This window comes from Triturus cristatus, chromosome 6 (genome assembly GCF_964204655.1).
Source record: "Triturus cristatus chromosome 6, aTriCri1.1, whole genome shotgun sequence".
Classification (NCBI taxonomy): Eukaryota; Metazoa; Chordata; class Amphibia; order Caudata; family Salamandridae; genus Triturus; species Triturus cristatus.
The window spans coordinates 1,740,570,912-1,740,592,354 of NC_140589.1; the positions used below are offsets into that span (position 1 = coordinate 1,740,570,912).

Genomic DNA, 21,443 nt, shown 5'->3' on the forward strand with positions numbered 1-21,443 from the left:
GAGAATCAGTCCAGTCGTCGTCCATGAGTTCTATCTGTAAGTGGGATTGCCATTTGATGCAGCGACTGTTGAGAGGATGTGAGCAGAAGTAGCGCGTTAGTGTGCCATAGCGCCCGACATCATTCCCTTGAGTCAGCTCCAGGTTCTGAGGTAGAACACCAGTGGTGAGGTCTGTAGGGGCCAAGGATGTGGTCCCAGGTATCATTGCAGACTGTGTTTTAATACACTGATCTTTTAATAGAAGTTATATTCTTTTTAGGTCGAGCCTAGCGGCAGCGCGCATGCGCTGCTCGCTCTTCGAGGCATGCTGTATTAGGGTATGCACTAGATGCCCCGCCCACTCTCCGCCCATATTTTGAATTGGCTTGTGCCATTGTCCTTCATGAACGCTGGCTTCCGATTCATTAGGAGTCTCGTTAGTCCCTCCTTTATACCGCCTTGTCTCCTTTAGTTACCGCCCATAAGGACTAGACCTTTTACTGGTGTGGTTACATGCTCTGCTTTATAAGTTGGAGAACTCTATTTTCCTTAATGCTCTTCCCCTGTTCCACACACGACATCAAGCATGCTTGCTACTGTATTTATTTAAATTACTACGTGTGATCCGTTTTAACTATAGCGGCTGCACTTTTTCACTTATTTAATTTACGGCGCTTTCCGCTTTCACATTAGCGGCCGAGCTTATTTATTTTATTAATTAATAGCGCGGGCCACTTTCACTTCAGTGGCCATACGCAATGTTTCTTAATTTGTTTTTAACTTTGTGTGAAAGCGCACCATATGCGCTTTCACTTTAATATTGTCTGTGCCCCTTTTGTTTAGACACTGCTCATATCCTCAATACAGTGAGCAGCGTCTAAATAAATGGGCGTAGCCAACATTAAACTGCTCTCTCATTTGCGAGAGTTTGAGCTATTTAGCATTAAAAATAACAATGCCTTTTATATATGTGTTTGGTTTAAAACACATAAATAAAAGGCATCGTCCTTTACAATGCCAATCGCTTAAACGCTCGCAAAAGCCAGACCTATTGCATTGAAAATGCTTGTTAAAGCTACTCCTGTGTCACTTTTTTAGGTCTCGCCTGGCGTTAGCAGCGCACAGCGCTGCTCTTGCCATGCGAGGGCTTTTTGTAATCAATTCGACATGTGCACGCATATGAAGCGACAAAGATGGCGTCGGATTGTCCACATGCGCGTGCATTTTTTGTCCCTTCGTACGCGTGCACATGTTGAATCGATTATGGCCGCGCTTGTTTTAATTAGGAGGGCATTGGCGCTCAGGGCATTCCAGCTTCAGGTTACTTGTTTTTATTGAAATAGTTCATACCGGTTTAGGTGTGTGGCTGATGTTATTCTCCCAGTCTGCCACTAGAGGTCTCTGCATGCGAAGGGCTGTGTTTAGGTACCTCAAGAAGCAGCTTGAGCAGCATCAATGAGTGAATCCCTCAGTCCTAAAACTGAAGTTTCGACTCCCTTTTTTCTTCCCTCAATAATGCTGTGTTGCCTGTTTTTTTTGTTAATAAGTTCTGTTAATGTTTCCTGTATGCCAGCGGGTGTTCTCTTTCCTTGTAGCATGATCTCTCATCAGGATCCTACCTGCTCCTTAGGGTATTGGAAGACAAACCAGTCTCTGGTGACTCATAGATTCCAGGTTGATGCATACATGTATGTTACTTGCACAGTGTGACCCAGGACACCAAGCATGCCCTGCACGTCAGGAGGTGGTTCACCGGTATAATAGGACAGAACAGGAGGAGTACAGAAATGCGGTGGGCTGCCTTTGTGTGTGTGGTTCATCCTGTGTTGTTTGTTTTTAGCATGTGCATACCTAATGACTTAATCAGAGAGCAACATTTGCTAAATCTGGACGGGGGAAAGGGGGGGGGGTGGAAGGGAGGGAGAAGGGGAAGGGCGTTCTCTATCTAGGCTCATGTCTTGAGAGATCTGGAGGGTTGGCACCTGCCTGGTAAACTCTGACAACCAAATGGAAGCACATTCACAATGGGGGCAAAAGGGGGAAACAAGGAGTTAGCCCGCCCCCCACTCAATCAATTATAAACAATAATAGGTCCGACCCAGAGAGCAGTGAATCGCACTTCTTTTCAAGACTCCTTGGGGTCATTTAATGCTTCTCAAAGATACCTCCCAGTACAGTTCTGGTTAGCAATCCATGAACTGATTAGTCGTTACTGTTCAATTTTAAAAAAAACTATTTTCATCAATAATCACATCAAATACACACCCCACCCTGGTCAAAATAAATGTGTATACACAACTCAAAAGATGAGATCAATTTAGGAAAAATATGTGAAAAGGCTTGAAAGCACCTCACGTGTGCAAACCCACAGGGCTGCTGGATTGTACTCTCCAGTATGCCCACGTTATCATCATCATCGGTCACTTTCTAGCCACAACAAACTAGCATTGAAAATGCAATAGGTCTCGCCTTTGATTAAGTTAAAGCCATTTGCTTTGCTAATGGTATTGTATAGCAAAGCAATGGCTTTAACTTGTCCCTGCAATAAAAGCAGCACGTCATGTGACGTGTCAGTAAAGAGGTCACATCAGTGAATCTAGAGCAGAGCGCCGAATTCGAAGCACTAGACAGAGAGCAGCAAGTATTATCCAGTATTTTTATTCAGGTTTTCATACCGTAATTCATTAACGTGTCTCTTGGGATCTCATTATTGCCAAATATGGAAACTCCGACATAAGGTATCGACATTGCTGTAACCAAAATCACACAGTTTTGGGGGAGGTTTGCTCGTTGTGCAGTCAGCAATGTAGCCACATGGTCACATTTCTTCCTTCTCCAAGTATTAAAGGGAAATGTAGAAACTAACAAAATTAGCCAAAAACATGTAAAACAATTAAAATACACACCCTGGCCAATAAAAATGCAACTTCATTGAAAAAGAAAAAGAAGACTTAACACCTGTTATGTGGGTACAGCCTGTTTGTGCACACATACATATATACACACAAACAGGCTCCTGAAAACATCGGAATCTGAAATGAAATCCTACGTTTTTAATTTCGAATTGAATCGGCTCGTTACGGTAATTCACTTCAACCGCTGCACTTTGGTTACCGGACCGTATCCACTCATAGAATTGCGCCTGTGATGAGTTAAACCACTCGGAATGGTGAATAACTGTGTGGATATGGTATTTCCAGGGTTTAATGCACATATTTACCGTCTGGTCTGAGCAGGCGGTGAATATGCGCGGGTGGGGCAGGGAGGAAAGGAGAAAGGTAGTTTTGATGCAGGGGGAAAGTGGTCATGCATGCGAAAGAAAAGGCTGGCAGTGACTGAAGAAAACGGCTTGGCTACTGTTATAACAAAATTTTAAAAAAGTGCACGAGTCTGAAGATCAGTCACCTTAACCTTCATCACTGGACAACTCCATAATAACATTTAGAAGATGTATGACCCAGATCTCAAAGTTATCTTTTATTTATACTAAGAGCATGTAACTAAATCGTACAATAACTTAAGAATTAATTCAAACAGAACCACATAATGCAAAGACTCGTAGAGTTGTTTTTCTTTTAAACATTAATTTCTTTATTCATAATCTTCTTTCAAAACGTATTTTTTCTGTTGCCGATGCAATTTGTCTCATCCAGGACTTCTTCAGGGCTGTTTCTTTGATCTTTGTGTGTGTGTAGTATCAACTAAAGTTTTCTTTCCCGCTTGAGAACTTGACAGATGTCATTAAGTCTGATTCCTTCTGTATATTTCTTTACAAGATCTAGGTCTATAGTCCTTTCATCCTATGTAGGATGTGACCCTTTACAGTCCCATGAGTTTGAGTGCACGAAACGATGTGCTTGAACAATTATCGGCTCAGTCAGTCAAAACTTTATTTCGGCGAAAATGCCATAAGTACAGACATCACATTTTTAAAAAAAAGTCTACACATGAAAGCAGTTGTCTTAAAACCTCTCATAAAACAATAATTTAACACAGTATATATTCATAAAGTATAAAAAAAAATGATGTTTGTCACAAAATAAATTAAAAAAGGACATAGCTTGCAAAAAAAGCATTACAGTACTAGATGTTTTCTTATTACACACATTGAAAATAGATATTTAGCAGTTACTGTGACGAATATGGGAGAAGTATCGTATTTCATTACCCTGTATAGATCTCTATAGTTACTTACACCAAGGTTTTTAGCAAGTTGGATGATCCATTTTCTGCGTGGATTTATGTAAGCCTTGCAAAAGAATATTACATGGATCTCTGATTCTTCATACGTACTACACCCTGGGCAGGGTCGGGTTATAGATCCTTCCCATTTATTCGTCCTGCAGAATAGGGGAAGGGATCCATGCCTAAACTGTATATAAAGCGTCTTGGCAAACACTGATTGGATCAAATCCAGTGCTGACTCAAAGCTGTAGCTTATTTTCATTTCGAGGAATACAGAGGTCAGATTAGTACTGGACTCTAAACATAATATTTGTGTCAATTTATGTTCCTCTATCGCTTTGGCCAGAGATTTTTTTGGCAGAACGGCACAGGTCTCCTCTGGATTGAGCCAAAGGTCTTCCCTTCCAATTTCACCTAAAGACTTTTTAATATATGCAAGCCACGGGATGGTACCAGCCCTTGGGAGTGTCATAATTGATTTTAATTCCTCCCTAAAATTGTTAAGTTCTGGTGTGCTCCACAGTCGGCGCCAGTATATGACCGGGCGCGAAGCAACCAGATCTACTATTGGATGAATGCCAAGGTCCATCCTGAGGGGCTGAAGGGGAGTGCTCATGGGTAATGCTAAAAGTTGCCTCATAAAATGGTTTTCTGACCTTGCTAAAATCTGAACTACACCATGGCCCCAAAGTTCAGCGCCATAGACCGCCACACCTCTTGCCTGGACCTTATAGACCTCTACAAGCGGGCTAATTAACTTTAACAGGCTGTCCCTATACATCTTCAGGATTCCCCCAGAAACTTGAACCAGTTTCAAATTAGCCTTCGAGATCTGGGGTCCCCAATCCATTTTATTGCTGAATGTTAACCCCAAGTAATCAAAAACAGTTACTCGCTCCAACGGCAGATTGTCCAATTTTGGGATAGGACAGTTTGTGGTGTCCGCGTGCAGAACCATATATTTGGTCTTATTAACGTTAATGACCAGGTTCCTTTTTCTGCAGAATGTAGCAAAGCCCTCCAAGACTCTTTCCATCCCCATGGCGGTCTTGGACAGGAGCAGTGTATCATCTGCGAACATTAGTGCAGGTATTTTCCTGCCAGCCAGCCTAGGTGCATCTATATCTCTTAAAGCCAGCAGTTCTTCCACAAGCCCATTTAAAAAAAGAGAGAAGAGGGTCGGTGCAAGCACACAGCCCTGCCTCACACCTCTTTCAACGGGGAAGGGGGAAGTTAATTCGCCGTTTTGACCATACCTTACCCTGGCAAAGGTGTCTTTATGTAAAATTTCCAAAAGATAACATAGGTATGGGGGAACACCCATTCCCTTCAAAAGGTCCCACATCTGTCGTCGATCTACCATATCAAAGGCAGACTTTAAGTCAACAAAGGAAAGATACAGGCTACCTCCTTCCAATTTGATGGATTTCCAATAGATCATCTGTAATCTAAACAGTTGATCTATTGTTGACATTTTAGCTCTAAAGCCCACCTGTAAAGGGGTCAGGATGTTGAACTCTTCCATCCATGCTTGGAGCCTCCCCAATAAAACACGTGCAAAGATCTTCTGTGTCACGTCTATTAAGCTAATCGGCCTATAGTTTGCCGGATCCAGGGGGGAGCCCTTTTTGTGTATCGGAATGATCTTGGCACCGGCCCATGTATGTGGAGGTGACATTCCTATAAAAATTGCATTAAAAAGATTTTGTAAATAAGGAGCCCATACAGCCTGTTCGCTCTTATACAGGTCACCCGGTATCTTATCTAGTCCTGGGGCTTTTGTTTGGGAGGACTTTATTCAAGGCCAGTTTAACCTCTTCTTGCGAACATAAATGATTATCACCTATAGTCAAAAAAGGGACTTGCCTAGTTAGGGATTCATAATGTTCTGGGGCTATTGGATTACTGGCATAAAGGTCTTGGTAATGCCGACGCCAAACGTCCTCCCCTAGATTAGGTTGGACTGCATCTTGGGAGACAGAGGACCCAGTTTTAACCAAATTCCAAAATGCCCTGGAGTCCTTTTTCTTTAGTGTGTTAGAGATTTCCTCCCATCTATTGTACTCCCATTCCTTTTTTGCCTCTGTGATCACTTTCTTGTAATGGCCCCTCGCCTCCTTAATCAATACCTTGTTTCCCCCCCCCCCCCCTTTAGGTTTACTAGGAGTGATAACTTTGCTTCTCTACAAGTTTTGGTAAACCATAATAATCTATCTCTCAGATTTTGGGATTTCCTCCTTATTTCCCGATAAAACTACCCTTCTAGGATAGGGCATAGCTCTACATGACTGGAGCCTATATTGCCCTGATCTAAAGGGCCATTTCCCGCAACAGCAGGGTCCAACACTCGCTCTAAAAGCGGATAAATCTCTCTGTACATATCTCCAAGCTCAGTTTGGGATTGGGCAATCTTTTCCCATCTAACTCTCCGACCACCACATGAAGTAACTAGAGGGGGTAAATGATTAACGTCCTTAGACTGGCGTAAAAAATTATCATAGCCTTCCAGAGTAATGACAAGGGGATTATGATCGCTTTCGCTGCGATTTACTACCTGGAATTCCAAAACCCTAGACCACATTCCCAATTTGAGCATTATGTAGTCTATGGTGGAGGCATAACTATTCCGTTGGAATGTAAATTTACCAGGATTATCCGCTAGGTGCCTTCCATTGCATGCCCTTAATGAGTGGGTAAGGGTTAATGCGGTGAGTTGAAGAACCAGGGGTGTCCATCCCTTCGTAGGGTATGAATTACAAGGGGGAATTGCCCATACTTGGTCCTCTTCTTGGGTGACTGAGCTGGACACACCATTCAATGGTTCGAAATGACAGTTAAAGTCACCACCTATGAGCAATTGGTCCTGCTTGGGTAGCATACTCAGGAAATCTTCTAGTATTAACAGAGTGCTAGATGTTTGTCCATACTTCACAGGGCGGGAATAAATGTTAATTAAATTCAGCTCGGGATGATCCCGAAATGTTAGGGCTATGCACATAATATCCAATGAGCCAGTGTCTATTACTCTAATTGCACAGCCCAAATGTGTTTTCACCCAAATGCACAATCCACCAGATGGCCTCCCTCTTAGGGCCCTTACTGCCGATTCCCAATACGTAACAAACCCAAGGCGATGATTTCATTGCCCAGGTTTCCTGAAATAGGCATATGTCGTGGCCATCTATGAACTCTCCCCAGTCCGGGGAGTCCAACAATGGGCCAATACATGCCAAATTTCAGGATAAGATTTTTAGGCCCGCTCCATGTTCTAATTTTTGGGTGGGGTTGGCTCTTGTTTGGGGGCCCATGTAGATCTGTATGGGTAGTCCAAATGTGTCCCCCCTATTATCTGTTGACTCTACAGTTAAGGGGAGACTGACAGTCATTAGTTGGGTGGGAACAATACTTATACTAGTCTCAATTCTATTGGGATCTCGAGCATATTCCAAGGCCAAATCTATTTGCTGATATGACCCCTGTGAAGCAAATGGGTACTACCCTTAAACGTTCTTGTTTGTTACATGCCTTACTCTGTCCAGGGAAAGTTACCTGTCTTCCCACCTGAGTGTGATCCACCCCCTGAGGTCTGATGTTTTTAGTGGCCACACCTTCAGGATGCAGTCAATCAACAAGATCAAGGGTACTGAACCTATTGTGGCATTGGATAGGGGGGCATGGATCATGATGAGGGGCCCCTCTAGTCCCAAAAGGGCCCTTACACCTTTCCCTCGTGTCCCCAGTTTGATCCACAAAACCTATTTCAAGGTTGGGTACTTTGATTGAATAAAAATATGAAAGGGGAAAAGATTAAATTCCATCCGGGGATCTAGCCCATCCTCCATCCCCTAGAAACTTAGTCACCCCTTTATCCCTGAAGGTTATGAGGATACAATCACCCCTTATATTTTTCGCACTCCTGCCCACCCACTCCACTCTGCGCACCATCATAATTTCCCCCATCTAGATAAGGTGGCAGGGATCTATTTACACGGAGCCAATACATGACCTTATCCTTCCTGCTCGAATGAATCATTATGGCCATTATTCGAGTTGGGAATATTTTTAGGTTTTTTATTATTGTTGTGTCTCGTCGGTCCTCCCTCGCGCTTCTTCCCCTTCGATGGATTTATTCTTGGCCCCTTACTCCTCACGGACTGCTCCGTCTTTGACCTTGTTGTAACAGTGTTCATAAAGATAGGGGCGGGCGGTAATGGCTCTTTCCTTTGTACAGATGGCTCATTTTGCCCTAAGTCAATTGGCCTTGGTACCTCTAAGGCCCGTTGTGTTGCTGATGCATCAGAAAGTGCCTCAGTGTGTTTAGCCCCGTAGAGTACATTTGGACCTTTGTCAGGAGAGCAGGCTGTCATGATGCCTCCTAAAGAGGAACGTTTCCCTGGTAATGGCTCTAATGATAACCGGCGTTCAGTGACAGCGATTTCATATGCCAGAACATTACTAGCACATGTAATGAAGTTTCCCAAAGTCTCAGCCATGCTGCCACCTTTTGGTGCCGGTGGCAGGTGCGCTATACTCGTCGCCATGGGGAAATGGGTGTTTAGGAATGATTCAAACCACTCAGGCCCAAATAGATGTATCAGGATAATAGAATAGAGTTAAGACTCTTACCAAGTTGCATATGCCGCTCCTCCGGAATAACAGGCGGAGCACCGGGCTTAAAGGGAGGGCCCAGCCTGGCCTCCACCGGTCTCGAACGGGCCCGCCCTTGGCCCGGGCTTCGCCCGGCGCGCGTCCCCTGCGCGGGGGTGGCGAGGCGCTATAAGGGCGCCGGCAGGCTCTGTAAGTGCGTGCAGGTGCGGCTCCGATCAACAGGCCCCCTGGGAATTGAAGTCCTCCACAAGATCACTCTCCCAAGACTGGCAAAGCGGCTCCCGCGACAGCGGCGAGGCGCTATAAGGGCGCCGGCAGGCTCTGTAAGTGCGTGCAGGTGCGACTCCGATCAACAGGCCCCCTGGGAATTGAAGTCCTCCACAAGATCACTCTCCCAAGACTGGCAAAGCGGCACTATCTGCTGTATTTTGAACTTTACAAACTGTCAATCTAAGTGCCTTCAAGTTATCTATCCCACCCCAAAGTGCAAAACCAGATTCAAAATTCTTCCTATCCTTCCCACTAAACAACGAAATTGTCTAATGAATACCCGGGAGGTATTCTGCTGTCACCGACACATGGTGGTCCAGACAGTACTGCCAAAAGCTGGCCGCGAGGTCTGAGAGGGCCTTGGATCTCGTCCCTCCCAGGTGGTTGATTAACGGACCGCAGATACATTGTCCATTTTTAGAAGGACCGAGGATTGTATTGACTCTCTCGTCCAACAACGCACTGCAAAAGAACCTGCCAGGAGCTCCAGACAATTGATATGTAACCTGCGTTTGTCTGCGAGACTACAACCCTCCTGTGGAGAAATCGCCGCACCTGGCCCCCCAGCCCAGAGTGCTGGAGTCAGACTCTGACGAAATCGGGAGCAGAACCGAAAATAGCCCGACCGTTCCAGGCCTCCATGTGCTGAAGCCACCGGTGGATCTCTTCCGAGCGTCCTCCGACAGGGACACCTTGTGCGAGTAGGGCCGCCCTTTCCGGAGATGCAACGCCTTGAGACTCTGCAAAGCCCGATAGTGAAGGGGCCCGGGAAAATTGCTTGAATAGAGGCGGAGAGCAAGCCCACTATCCGCGCCAGGTCTCTGAGAGAGATTTGACTCTTGGAGAGCATCCGCTGAAGCTCGTGACGTATCTTTGATATCTTCCGCGAGGGGAGGCTCAGAGTGGAGGATCTTAAGTCGATCATGAAGCCGAGAAACGTAAGACACTGAGAAGGGGAGAGCATGAATTTGGGCTCGTTGATTACAAAGCCCAAGCCCTGGAGCAGGTTCACCTCCATCTGAAGGTGGCGAAGAAGCTGCCGGGGACACGCATCCATGAGGAGGAGATCGTCTAGGTAGACAATCATTCACACTCCCGAGCCCGGAGCCATTCCACCAAACGGTTTGAGAACCTTGGTAAAACACCAGGGGGCCGATGACAGGCCGAACGGAAGGGAGACAAACTCGTAAGGCTGGCCGAGCCAGATGAACTGGAGGAAACGTCTGTGAGGAGGGAACACGGGGACCACCATATAAGCGTCGTTCAGGTGTAGACGAACCCTCCAGTCTGCTGGCCGTAGAACGTCTCAAAGGAGGTGAATACCCTCCATCTTGAAGTAGCGGTAGACCAGCCACTCGTTGAACTCGCTCAAATTCATCACGGGGCACTTGCCCCATCCGGCTTGTCCACCAGAAACAAATTGCTGACAAAGCACTGAGGATGAAGCAACGTGGGAACAATCGCTCCTTTTTGCAAAAGCGCGGAGACTTCCTTGCTTACCACCACTAAATCCTGCTGAGAAAAGGTTATGGGACGGGGACTGGTCTGTTGGCGCGGAACGCCCAGATACTCTATGTGAAAACCGCGAAGAGTTTGGAGCACCCACGGATCTCCCGTGACAGAGTCCATGCCTGGAAAAAGTTCCCCAGTCGCCCCCGATATTTAAGAGGGAAGAAGGAATCTCACTCGCCAGAGGAAGAGACTGCCGCCCCTCGGAATCCTCGTCCTTTGCCACGTTGACCCCTGGTGGGGTAGAAGTTGCCAAATCGATTCTGGTCCTGAAATTGACCTCTGGAGGATCCTTGACCTCTGTTCTGCTGGTTGGAACCACGGCCGGTCGAGCGGCCCCCCTGAAACCCCGGGGGAAAACCTTCTTAATGGTGGACTGTGCCTTATCTAAGGACGTAAATGTATTGACAAACTTGCCCAGTTCTTTGACGAACGGGTCGCCAAAAAGACCACCTTGGGCAACAGGGCCGGCTTCTAACTTGGCAAGGTCCCCAAGCTTGGGGTCCACCTTAATAAGCAACGAGCGGCGGCGCTCTGTAGACAACGCGCAGTTCGCGTTACCTAAAAACACGATGGCCCTCTGCGCCCAGCCCGAGAGGCACTCCGGTGAAATGAGTGAGCCCGAGAGCTTGGCCTCCTCGGCCATGTCCAGAATTTTGGTCAAGGGACCCAGGACATCCAGGAGCTTGTCCTGACAAGCCCTCCATGAATGATCAATACCCTTCTTAGGGTCACGCATGAACTTTTGGACAAAAGTCGCCATGCGTGGGTATATCTCTGGCGTGAGGGCGACCTTGCCTTCCAAAGAAGGCCGAGGACACTCCGCCCGCAGTTACGTGCCTCTTTCTCCAAAGGTTTGCGGATGCGCAAGGCCACATACCCCGCCACCTTATCTATTGGAGCCCAGTCAGACGAGCGTGGGTGGACAATGTCGTCGGGGTCAAACATGTCGGAGGGTTGGGCCAGAGGAGCAGGTGCGGGCTGAGAGGGACCCAGTTCTGCGCCGTTTGAGCCTGCAGCGTCGTGAGCAGCATCACCGGGAGGCAGCTGAGGCTGTGTAGCCAAGAAAGCCCTTTGGGGCGGTCAAATGCACTGACATCCATCCCAGCCTCTCGTGCACATTTGGCCGGTGGCGGAGAAGGATCCGGGACCGGCACTTGCGGCGCTGGTGCGCCATTTGCGGCGCAGGGACCATAGGGTGTGTGGTAAGACGTGCCAGGGCCTGGTCAATTCTTTGCATGAGACGCTGTTCTAATGGGGACATGGCTTCTCCCACGGCCCTATAGATAGACTGGTCCACAGCATCACAAAACTCATCGTCCCACTGGAGGTCGGACAGGGCGTTGTCACCTCCTCGGTAATAGTCATCATCATAGCCATACTCCATAATGACGGCAGAAGTAGGTAGAGGATGCGATTAAAAAAACAAGATGAGCAGGAATTAAAAAGGTCTGGGTGTCAGACTGTGCCGCAGAGATATGTGCAGCTTAGCAGGGCTGGTTGTCAGCCGAAGAAGGAGAGCAGAGCTCACAAGTATAGAGGGAAGACCCCCTGGGCACAATATGTCTGGTGCAAAAAACTTTTAATCACAGCAAAAAACTGGCCTGGGTCGAGTGCCCACAAGCATGAAACGCGCTGGAATTAGCTCTCACAAGCGTGTATAAATAGGATACAGACTCCGCCAAAGTGCCCAACGGAGCGTGGACGCAGACCGATTCAAAGTGCCTGAGGCGAACGGTCACGTGATAATTACACCAATAAGGCGTACTGCCTCAGGCCAGAGCTCGCTGCGGGTGCCGCACAAACCCTTAAGGGATTGCATGCGCGCGCCCGAACCACAAGCCTTCCACGCCCCCTGCCGGCGGGAGGCTGCGAGCGCACCAGACCGCTGTGTAGGGGCGGAAACGCTCCCGCGGCCTCTAACAGGGACGTGGCACCATTCTTTGAGGAAGGGGCCTTGCTAAACTATGCCTCGTTTCTACAAGCCACCGAGACTCCACCCCAACTGTATTTCCTACATGCCACGGTGACACACTTTATAAAAAATACCTCGGCGCCGCATCGCGTAGAGCCGCCGAAACACAGCCTAGTGCACCTTCTCTACTACATGGGCTCTGGGGGAAACTTAGTACGGTGGCTTTACACCGGTATCCACACACATGCGGCGACCTCCCTCACAACACTTAGAACACGCTGGTCGGTGGACGCCCATACTGACCTGACTGATAAAGCATGGGACTGTATGCTTGAACATCCGAAACGAGTGTCACGGAATGCAAAGCTAAAATGTATTCAATCCATGATCCTCCATAGAGCATACCTTACCCCCAAGAGGCTCCATTGCATGTTCCCGCATTCCCCGCACTGCTGCCCACGCTGCAAAGTGGATGAAGCTGACTTTCTGCACATGATGTGGTCATGTCCCCGTCTGACAAATTACTGGGGGGAGGTTTGCCAAACTTTACATAAAATCACCCATCTCCCTGTTCCCACTGATGTACTACACTGCCTGGTTGGATTACGCAAAAGGTCAGGTACACAAAAGGCACAGTTGAAATTCCTAGATCTGGCTTTTATACTGGCGGCTAGGGCCTTGACCGCTAGATGGAAATCCCCCAGGTGCCCGTCAATGTCTATATGGCAAACGGAGCTGCTTCAGTGGGGACGGGCGGAGGGGATTGCTCTGCGCCGAGAGGAAGATAGGGGACATCGAAAGAAACCCATCTCGATAGAATGGGAAACCAAACTGGCCTCCATGGACTTTACGATAACGCGGGAGACCCAAACCCAGTGAAACAACAGGGTTGGCTCAGATCCGACTCCTGCCCCCCCCTCCCTTTTTTTTATTTTTTGACATGCGCCACTGGAAGTATCTCCAGAATAACTTGACAAGTGTGTATATATTTTCCTTGGCCATACGACTAATGATAACCTGCTTGACTTGCCCATTATCAGTATAGACACGACCAGGAGAGGGAATGGGAGGGTTAGAGAGGGGGGATAGTTTTGGGGAGCGGATAGACATTGCTGTCATATGCATTAAGGTACTATATGCTCAAATCCGATAATGTACCGATAATTACGTAAATACTATCTGTATTCTGTTACATGCGGTAATAGGTTATGCCTGTTCCGGGAAAGTAAATGTCACTATCTGTTCACTGCTCCGATCTATCTGCTTATAGTTAAAAAAATGACTTGGCTTAAAGATTTATGTTATGCACCAGTCAATGAGGTCATCAATAAAGTGTGTTAAATAAAAAAAAATGAATAAATCAATAAGTAAACTTGATATCGCAAGAAAAGAAAACCTATGAACACGAGGCGGGAGGGTGTTGACGTGAAAAGGAAGCAGGAAGTAATGAAATGTGGACAAAAAAGTGAAGGAAATAAAAAAATTAAAAAAATGCTCCTTGGAGCTGGAAATAAAAAAATCAATGTATCTCTATATGTAACATTTAATGATATTGGCACAACTTTATGTAGTATTATGAATCTAATGATATTACTTATTTCTTAATTCCTAACCGTTCTAGTTTTTTGATAAAAATTGTTTCAACAGCAGAAGTTCTAATAATAAATGGTTGTAAAATGGCAAAAAAAAAAAAAAACGGGGACGTGGCACAGAACCGGAAAAGGAAAGAAACTTGCAGAAGCGGGGAACCAAACCGCTGCGATAATGGCAGGCGGTAAGCGGCATAAAAGGTCAGCACCATGCAAATTAGCAACTTCACCAGTACGAGGCAGCGCCGAGAATAGAAAGCATGCTAGATTGCGGCAGGCAAGCGCGCGGCGGTGCCGAAACACCTACAACAATCCCAAATCGCATCACACAAGTCCAAACACTAGACCTTCACAGTACCAGGGAAAGAGCACTTATCTCGGCTGCGCAGCAGTGAAGGAAGAGGGGACACTGAGAGCAGACTGTTTGGACTGGTGCATCCGGATTGGATAGTGAGAGACTGTTGTGATTGGACTTTTTTGTTGACTACAGCTTTCCCTAAGGTGGTTCTAAGGCTGCAGGTTCTAAGGCTGCAGTGTACTAATAAGGTGAAGAGGGTATGCATAATCCTCGCCTCCAGTTCTTAACACGGATTTGTTTACCGTGTAGAAGCGTTCATCAAAGGTATGTGGATTATCTCCACTAAGTCTAGTATATATATCTGATACTATAGTAGGCATCTCTAATGGAGCCTATTTGGAAAAAAATGAAGTATTTGTGCCAGCAGTTGTTTTTTTGCAGTATATTTGCTACTGGCTATTTACCATTTCTCTTTCTAAAAGCTTTACACGATTTTCTGGTCACTGTTCTGTGCTTCACTTTAGTATGAGACTGCTATAAAAAAAAAACGGTTTGGCATACTTTCATAAAACCAGCATTGGAAATGACAATAGGTCTGGATTATGAATGAAGCTGCCTCTAGTGTATTTGAATGATTGGTTTATGCACTTCGTAAGTCATCATACAAGTACTCTGTCACTTAACTTTGCACTCAGGCTTCTATTATTCTATCCACTGACTCATTCTTTCATTCACGCTCTGACACAACAATTGAAAAATACACAAAAATTCGACAACATATGCAAGATAAATTAAAGGAATACAAGTAGAAAAAAGAAACCAAAATCATTCCCAACAAAGGTAATTTGTGACATTTCATGTAACAAAATGCCTACCTGTAGGCTTTGGTACACAGAAATAACAGTCCACCCTTAAATGCCTATTGACTTCACCATATGCTTTTCTTAATCAATATGTCAGGCCTACAACCTTTATCGTAACTTTTCATAATAAGCAGGTCAGATCTGTGGCATCTGGAATATATCTTCCTAGTGAACCAGTCAGGCCTCTAGCTGTCATCATTGGCTTGTCAAAACCTAATCAAGCCTACTGCAAAAGCTTAAACTTTCCCACAAGGCAACCATCAGGCATACTGTCGTAAAATTACAAATGCTTAAAAAATACATTTAGCAAAGACTATTTCTCCTCGGTGGGCTTAACAAGGATTGTGTCAGTGCAAATCTTCTATAACCATAACAGAGGGTGTAACCAGCACCAAACCCCTTGCCTACTAATGTATTCTGTGCGATTCCATGCAACAAAATGCATATCTGTAGGCTTTAAAAAAAAGTGTAATAATTCTTAAATGCCTATTTACTCTAACATATATGCTTTTCACAATCAATTTGGTAGACCTACTGCTTTATTGCAATTTTTCCTTATAAACTGTCAGGCCTACAACCTTTATAAATATAGGGTGCCACCATAAGCAACGCGGACCTACTGTGTTGATATTAAGCCTTCTACCAAGGCACCCACTTGGTAGATCATAATATGACAAATATTCACAAAATACAGTTGTTAAAACAATATAAAATCTCTGCTAATAGAGGCTCATAGGGACTACCATAGTGCCAATCTTCCATCCCTATGGTGTGTTCGGGTGGGTCAGCAACATCCAAACCCTTGCATAATACAGTAATCTGCAACATCCCATGTAACTAAATACCTCCCTTCAGGCTTTAGCAGATTGTAATACCAATCCACCCATAAAAACCTAGTGCCTTTATTTAACACTTGATTTTCACAATAAAAAAGCCCTACTTTCTTTGTCATAACTTTTCATTATAAGCCTATCGCAACTAAGGAATTTGGCAGTTTCCCCAGTGAACCGATAAGGCATCTAGCCTTTACCATTGGCTTGAGACTATCCAACACAGACCTGCTGAAGTGCGCACAAGATGGCAACCATCAGACCTACAGTTGTAAAATTACGAAGAAGTACAAAATTACAGTTGGCAAAACAATATATAACCCCTCTAAAGAGCCTAACTACAATCATCACAGTAAAATTCTACTCCCAGGTTTTGTCGGGGTGGGTGACCAACACCAAAGCCCTTGACTACTGTGGTAATCTATAGGATTACATATACCCAAATACCTCTCTACAGACTTAATGTGATAACTGTCCACTGTTGGAGGCCTATTGGATTTAACACATTCTTTTCATTTAAATAAGCCAGGCCTGCTGCATTTGTCATAAGTTTTCATAATAAACCGGCCAGACCTACGCACCTGGCATAACATTTCACCGCACACCAATCAAGCCTGTAGCGTTTACCATTGGTTTTTTACCGTGACCCGACACAGGCCTATTGTACTCTGCATAAGCTTTCCCACAAGGCAGCCATCAGGCATACAATCATGGAATTGCAAATGTATGCAAACATAGAGTTGGCAAAGGAAAATACCATCTCTTCTACAAGGGCTAATTAAGGATTCTTGCAGAGCAAATGTTCTATATTTACGGTTTGTCTACTACAGTAACACGTGCTCTCAAGCACAAACTGCACTTTTAGGTCTAAAGTTAAGGATGGAAGGAGAGAGTTCTGGGACTGGAAACAGCAATACATTCCTAATGACTCCCCTACTGTCATTTGTGCAGCTGCTAGAGAAATACACAATGAATGATATATAGTTATCTAAGAGGCTTTAAAGGCATTCTAATGCTATGTGTGCTCCCTGAAAGGTCAAGGAAGCCTTACTGCTGCTGGCCTAGACAGATGGATTAAGAACATAGTTGCAGCTGTGTAGAAGTGAAGGACTTTTCACGTGGAAGCTCACACCGTCTGCCCAATCAAAATGTACTCCTGTCCACAAATGTGGGCGGAGCCAAACCCCTCTCAGTAGTACTCCTGAAAACTGTTATTTTAGGTTGATCACATAAGGTCTGACATAAGAAACGTGAAGAAGCTGGAAGAGGTCACTGACCCTAGGTATCTACTCTGCAGGCGTCAGTCATTGTGTTTTCATGCTGTGCTCTGGATATGCAAGTGGTTTTCTAGCTAACTCATAATATTGGGAAGTTTGACTTGTTTCCTCACTAATCAATCCTTTTGCCGTGCTGCCCTTCCTAATGCCCCTTGAAGGAATAGTGAAACACTCACTGTACCAAATTCAGTGGGCGTTGCCACTGGGCAGAAGACTTTGATCTGTGACTTGCAGGTCCTGAGACAGAAGCAGAAGGTAACAGATATCACTGCAAGGAAGAGCAAAGCATGATGAATCTCGGAGGGTGGGAACCAGACCGGGCCAAAGAAGGCAAACACGGTGGCAGTGCAAAATGGATATTATGAAAATGGCAAATAGAAAAATTTGAGACAAATGGAGAGACAATGCAACAGAAAGAAGAGATGGAACGAAGAACAGATTGTAAAGAAGCAAGGGCAGTAGAAAAGAAAAATCCGATTTAAGAGACAGAATGGAAGAATATGTAAGGGGGATGAACGGAAGGAAAAGCTAGAAAGGGAAAATAAAGAAATTGGTAGGAAAGCAAGAAGATTGGAAGGAGGACATTAAGAGGATGATTATAAGGAAAGAAAAGATGGACAGACATGGAAAGAATGAAAGCACAGTGGTAAGATAGAAAAAAGACAGAAAGAATGAATGGAGGAGAGAAAGGAGAAATTAACAAAGGAAAGAAGAAATGGATGAAGGAAAAGCCGAAAGAATGAAGGGAAGATGGAAGGTTAATAAAGTCAGGAGTGATAAGAAACATGGAAAGAAATCTGGGACGAAAGGATGGAGAGAAAGGTGTAGAGATTTGGAAAGACCTTAAACTAAGTAATATTTTAAAAGATTGAAAGGTAGAGAAAAGAAAAATGAAAGGACGCAAACGGGGAAGATAATTTAGGATAAAGGGAGATTGAAAGTACGAGGGAGAGGAAAGTAAACCAAGTTAAAGATGAAAAAGAAATACAAAGAATGAAGTAGACGGAAAGAAAGCTGAAAGAAAATAAAAAAGGAAAAGACAAGGAAATAAAGACAACGCAATATAAAGTGGAAGGAGTATGATGAAAACTGAGACAGAAAGACCAGTGAAAGTGAGGGACAAAGATGAACTAACCATAATAAAAGAAAACATCCGGGATTGGGTGTTCGAGAAGGGATGAAAATAAATAAAAATGCTAGAGGTAGAAGAAAATAAGTGAGGCAAGAGCATTGGTTTTTGTGGAAACGGATTTTATTGATTTTCAAATATCGTCGTGACGATCGGCAAGAATAATAACTTGAACACAGCGTCATATATATGCTCAACCATACTAGATGATCTGTATTAACGTAAGATTCCCACTCCAAAAAGCCCACCCACCTCACGTAGTCGCATCCATATATCGTCAATCATCTGTATCCCATTTGGAATCCTCTCATTTTAACAATTATAGGGCAGTTGGTAATCCTAGTTTGTGGTCTTAAACTGACCTCTTGGAATTCAATCAGTAACATTGGTGTTTCAGCCATTCTAAGCAAGAGTCCTCTCTAAGAGACTACCCGGGGACATCGCTGGCGTTACGAATCAGGATCTATCATACTGTCTACTAGTGCCTCCCTGGCCATGTCTAATTAACCATGTCCCTGTCTAGCCTCGCAGAGCAGCACTTCACTCTCATACCCCGCCCATCTCTCAAGCTTTTTTCACCACGTCTCTACTCGGGACCTCCTGCAACCTTCTGATTCCTGGCAATTTCCTTTTTTGCCAGGATAAAGGGCAAGTCTTGAAACCTACTCCTGATCTTGGTCTAAGTGGTGTGCGGAAAACCAACTCAATAAGCAGTGCCCCGGAGTGCAGGGGACCTCTTCTGTGGTAATATTAGCAATTGTGTTTGTGACTTCTCCCATGTGAGTGGCAGGTAAGGAGCAACTCCACATCATATGTAGGAACTCCACACCTACCTCTCCACATTGTGGGCATGCTGCTTCTACTGTATTAAAATATGTATTGATTCTTCTGGGTGTGAAGTATGCCCTATGTAATACATAGAAGATAATTAGCTTAAAGCAGGCACTCCTTGAGGCAGTAGCTTCCCCCTCCAGGGGGGGGAGGGGGCCCTTGGGGAATGGGATTCCCAGGGCCTAGTTAGGCTCGGGAAAGGGGGCCGGGCGTCCAGTCTGTCCTTTATTTGAAGTAGTGGTAGTATCCCAAGTAATTATAACTCGTGCCCTAAGGTAACTATAACTTACGCCCTCACCATGCACTTATAGTTACCTCTCATATGAAATCAGTCATGACATCCTCTGACACTGATCATATCACTGCAACTTTTGGAGTGGAAATATTGATGAGAAACGTATGCATTGTGTGGGGTGCAAGTTATAGTTAATTGAGAACTATAACTTGTAAATTTCTGTGGTTTTTAGAGTTTAAAACGTTATGTTGTAACTGAACATGTCACCTAACTAGAAAATTACATTAAACGTTGTTTTTTTCCCTGTGTGTGTGTGTGTGTGTGTGTGTATATATATATATATATATATATATATATATATATATTATTTATTTTGAAAATTGATAGCCAGCATGTCAAATTATGTACCCAAAAAATGAGAACTATTAACCTTCGGACTTTGTGGGCAATATGTAGAGAACTAGGACTGGAAAATGCTCTAATTTGTCTCTATTTGTACCAAGTTTTTTGGGAGGGTGGGGGGTTGGCACGGGGATCAACTTTGTGTGGCGCACAAACCTAATGGAGCATTTCATGATTCCTTTAGAGCGGACAGCAAAATCTATACCACTTGTGGTCAATATATTTTACATTTGAGTGGTATAAACCATGCCCTGATAAAGGATTGAGATTGCTCACTTTGCTTGCTCATCCAGTGCCTTCTGGTGCAAGATACGGGGTATGGCATTTTTCTAGCTACTTACTTGCCCGGTTTTTGGATCTCATTGACTTCTTCCACATAATGGATGGCTGAAGTACCCACTATCTTGCTTTGCTAAATAGATCTGTATTGTTTTGGCAAAATCAACCCTGAAATTCTCAGTGATAACTTGAGCAGAGTGCAGAAATTCACTTGCATCTTTGCCACTTTAAATGCAAATGGTGAGTGGGGATTTGTGTTTCTCGTGTCTTTATATACAAATGGGTGCTAGGCTGCCTCTTTGGAATAATTTCTGTGCTAGGTGAAATTGCAACTAAATGATCCAGCTTCCTATTTTTTCTTTTTCTGTTGTCTTTTTGTATGAATGTATCTGCTTAGTCAGTTTTGGAAAATCCCAAGGTGGATTGTTGGTGCGAGTGAGACCTTTGATTAGGAGTGATCTAAATTGATGGCATGTCTTTGTTTTTTTTTATACAGCTAAATATCCTGAAATTAAAACATTGATGAAGCCGGATTTCAATTTGATCTGGATCGTAACATTGATGGTTTTCACCCAGCTGACTGCATTCTATCTGGTTAAAGACTTGGAATGGAAGTGGGTTCTGTTTTGGACTTATGCATTTGGCAGCTGCATCAGTCATTCCATGACCTTGGCCATCCACGAGATCTCCCACAATAGTGCCTTTGGGAACAACAGAGCGATATGGAACAGAATGTTTGGAATATTTGCTAATCTCCCCATTGGTCTTCCCTACTCAGTCTCCTTCAAGAGGTATCACATGGATCATCACCGCTATCTGGGAGGTGATGGCATCGATGTTGACATTCCAACTGACTTTGAGGGCTGGTTCTTCTGTACGCGCTTTAGGAAACTCATCTGGATTATATTGCAGCCTCTCTTCTATGCAGTCCGACCTCTCTGCATAAACCCTAAACCAATCTCCAGACTTGAAATTATCAATTTGTTCATTCAGTTCTCCTTCGATATCGTGGTTTACCATTTCTGTGGAGGTAAAACCATCTTTTACATGTTTGCAGGATCAATACTTGGACTGGGTTTACACCCAATCTCTGGACACTTCATAGCGGAACATTACATGTTCTTGAAAGGACATGAAACCTATTCCTACTATGGACCTTTGAATTATCTTACATTTAATGTTGGTTACCACAATGAGCACCACGACTTCCCCAGTGTTCCTGGGAAAAACCTCCCCAAGGTAAG

At 44.7% G+C, this 21,443-nt stretch overlaps 1 protein-coding gene across 1 annotated transcript in view; it reads left to right on the forward strand.

Annotated features, from left to right (window-relative positions):
- The window catches only part of DEGS1 (delta 4-desaturase, sphingolipid 1), an 88,233-nt gene that overhangs the window by 38,449 nt on the left and 28,341 nt on the right, over positions 1-21,443 (forward strand). The window contains exon 2 of the mRNA XM_085612997.1: positions 20,696-21,438. Coding sequence (XP_085469123.1) covers positions 20,696-21,438 — 743 coding nt within the window. The remainder of the gene's footprint in view (positions 1-20,695; positions 21,439-21,443) is intronic.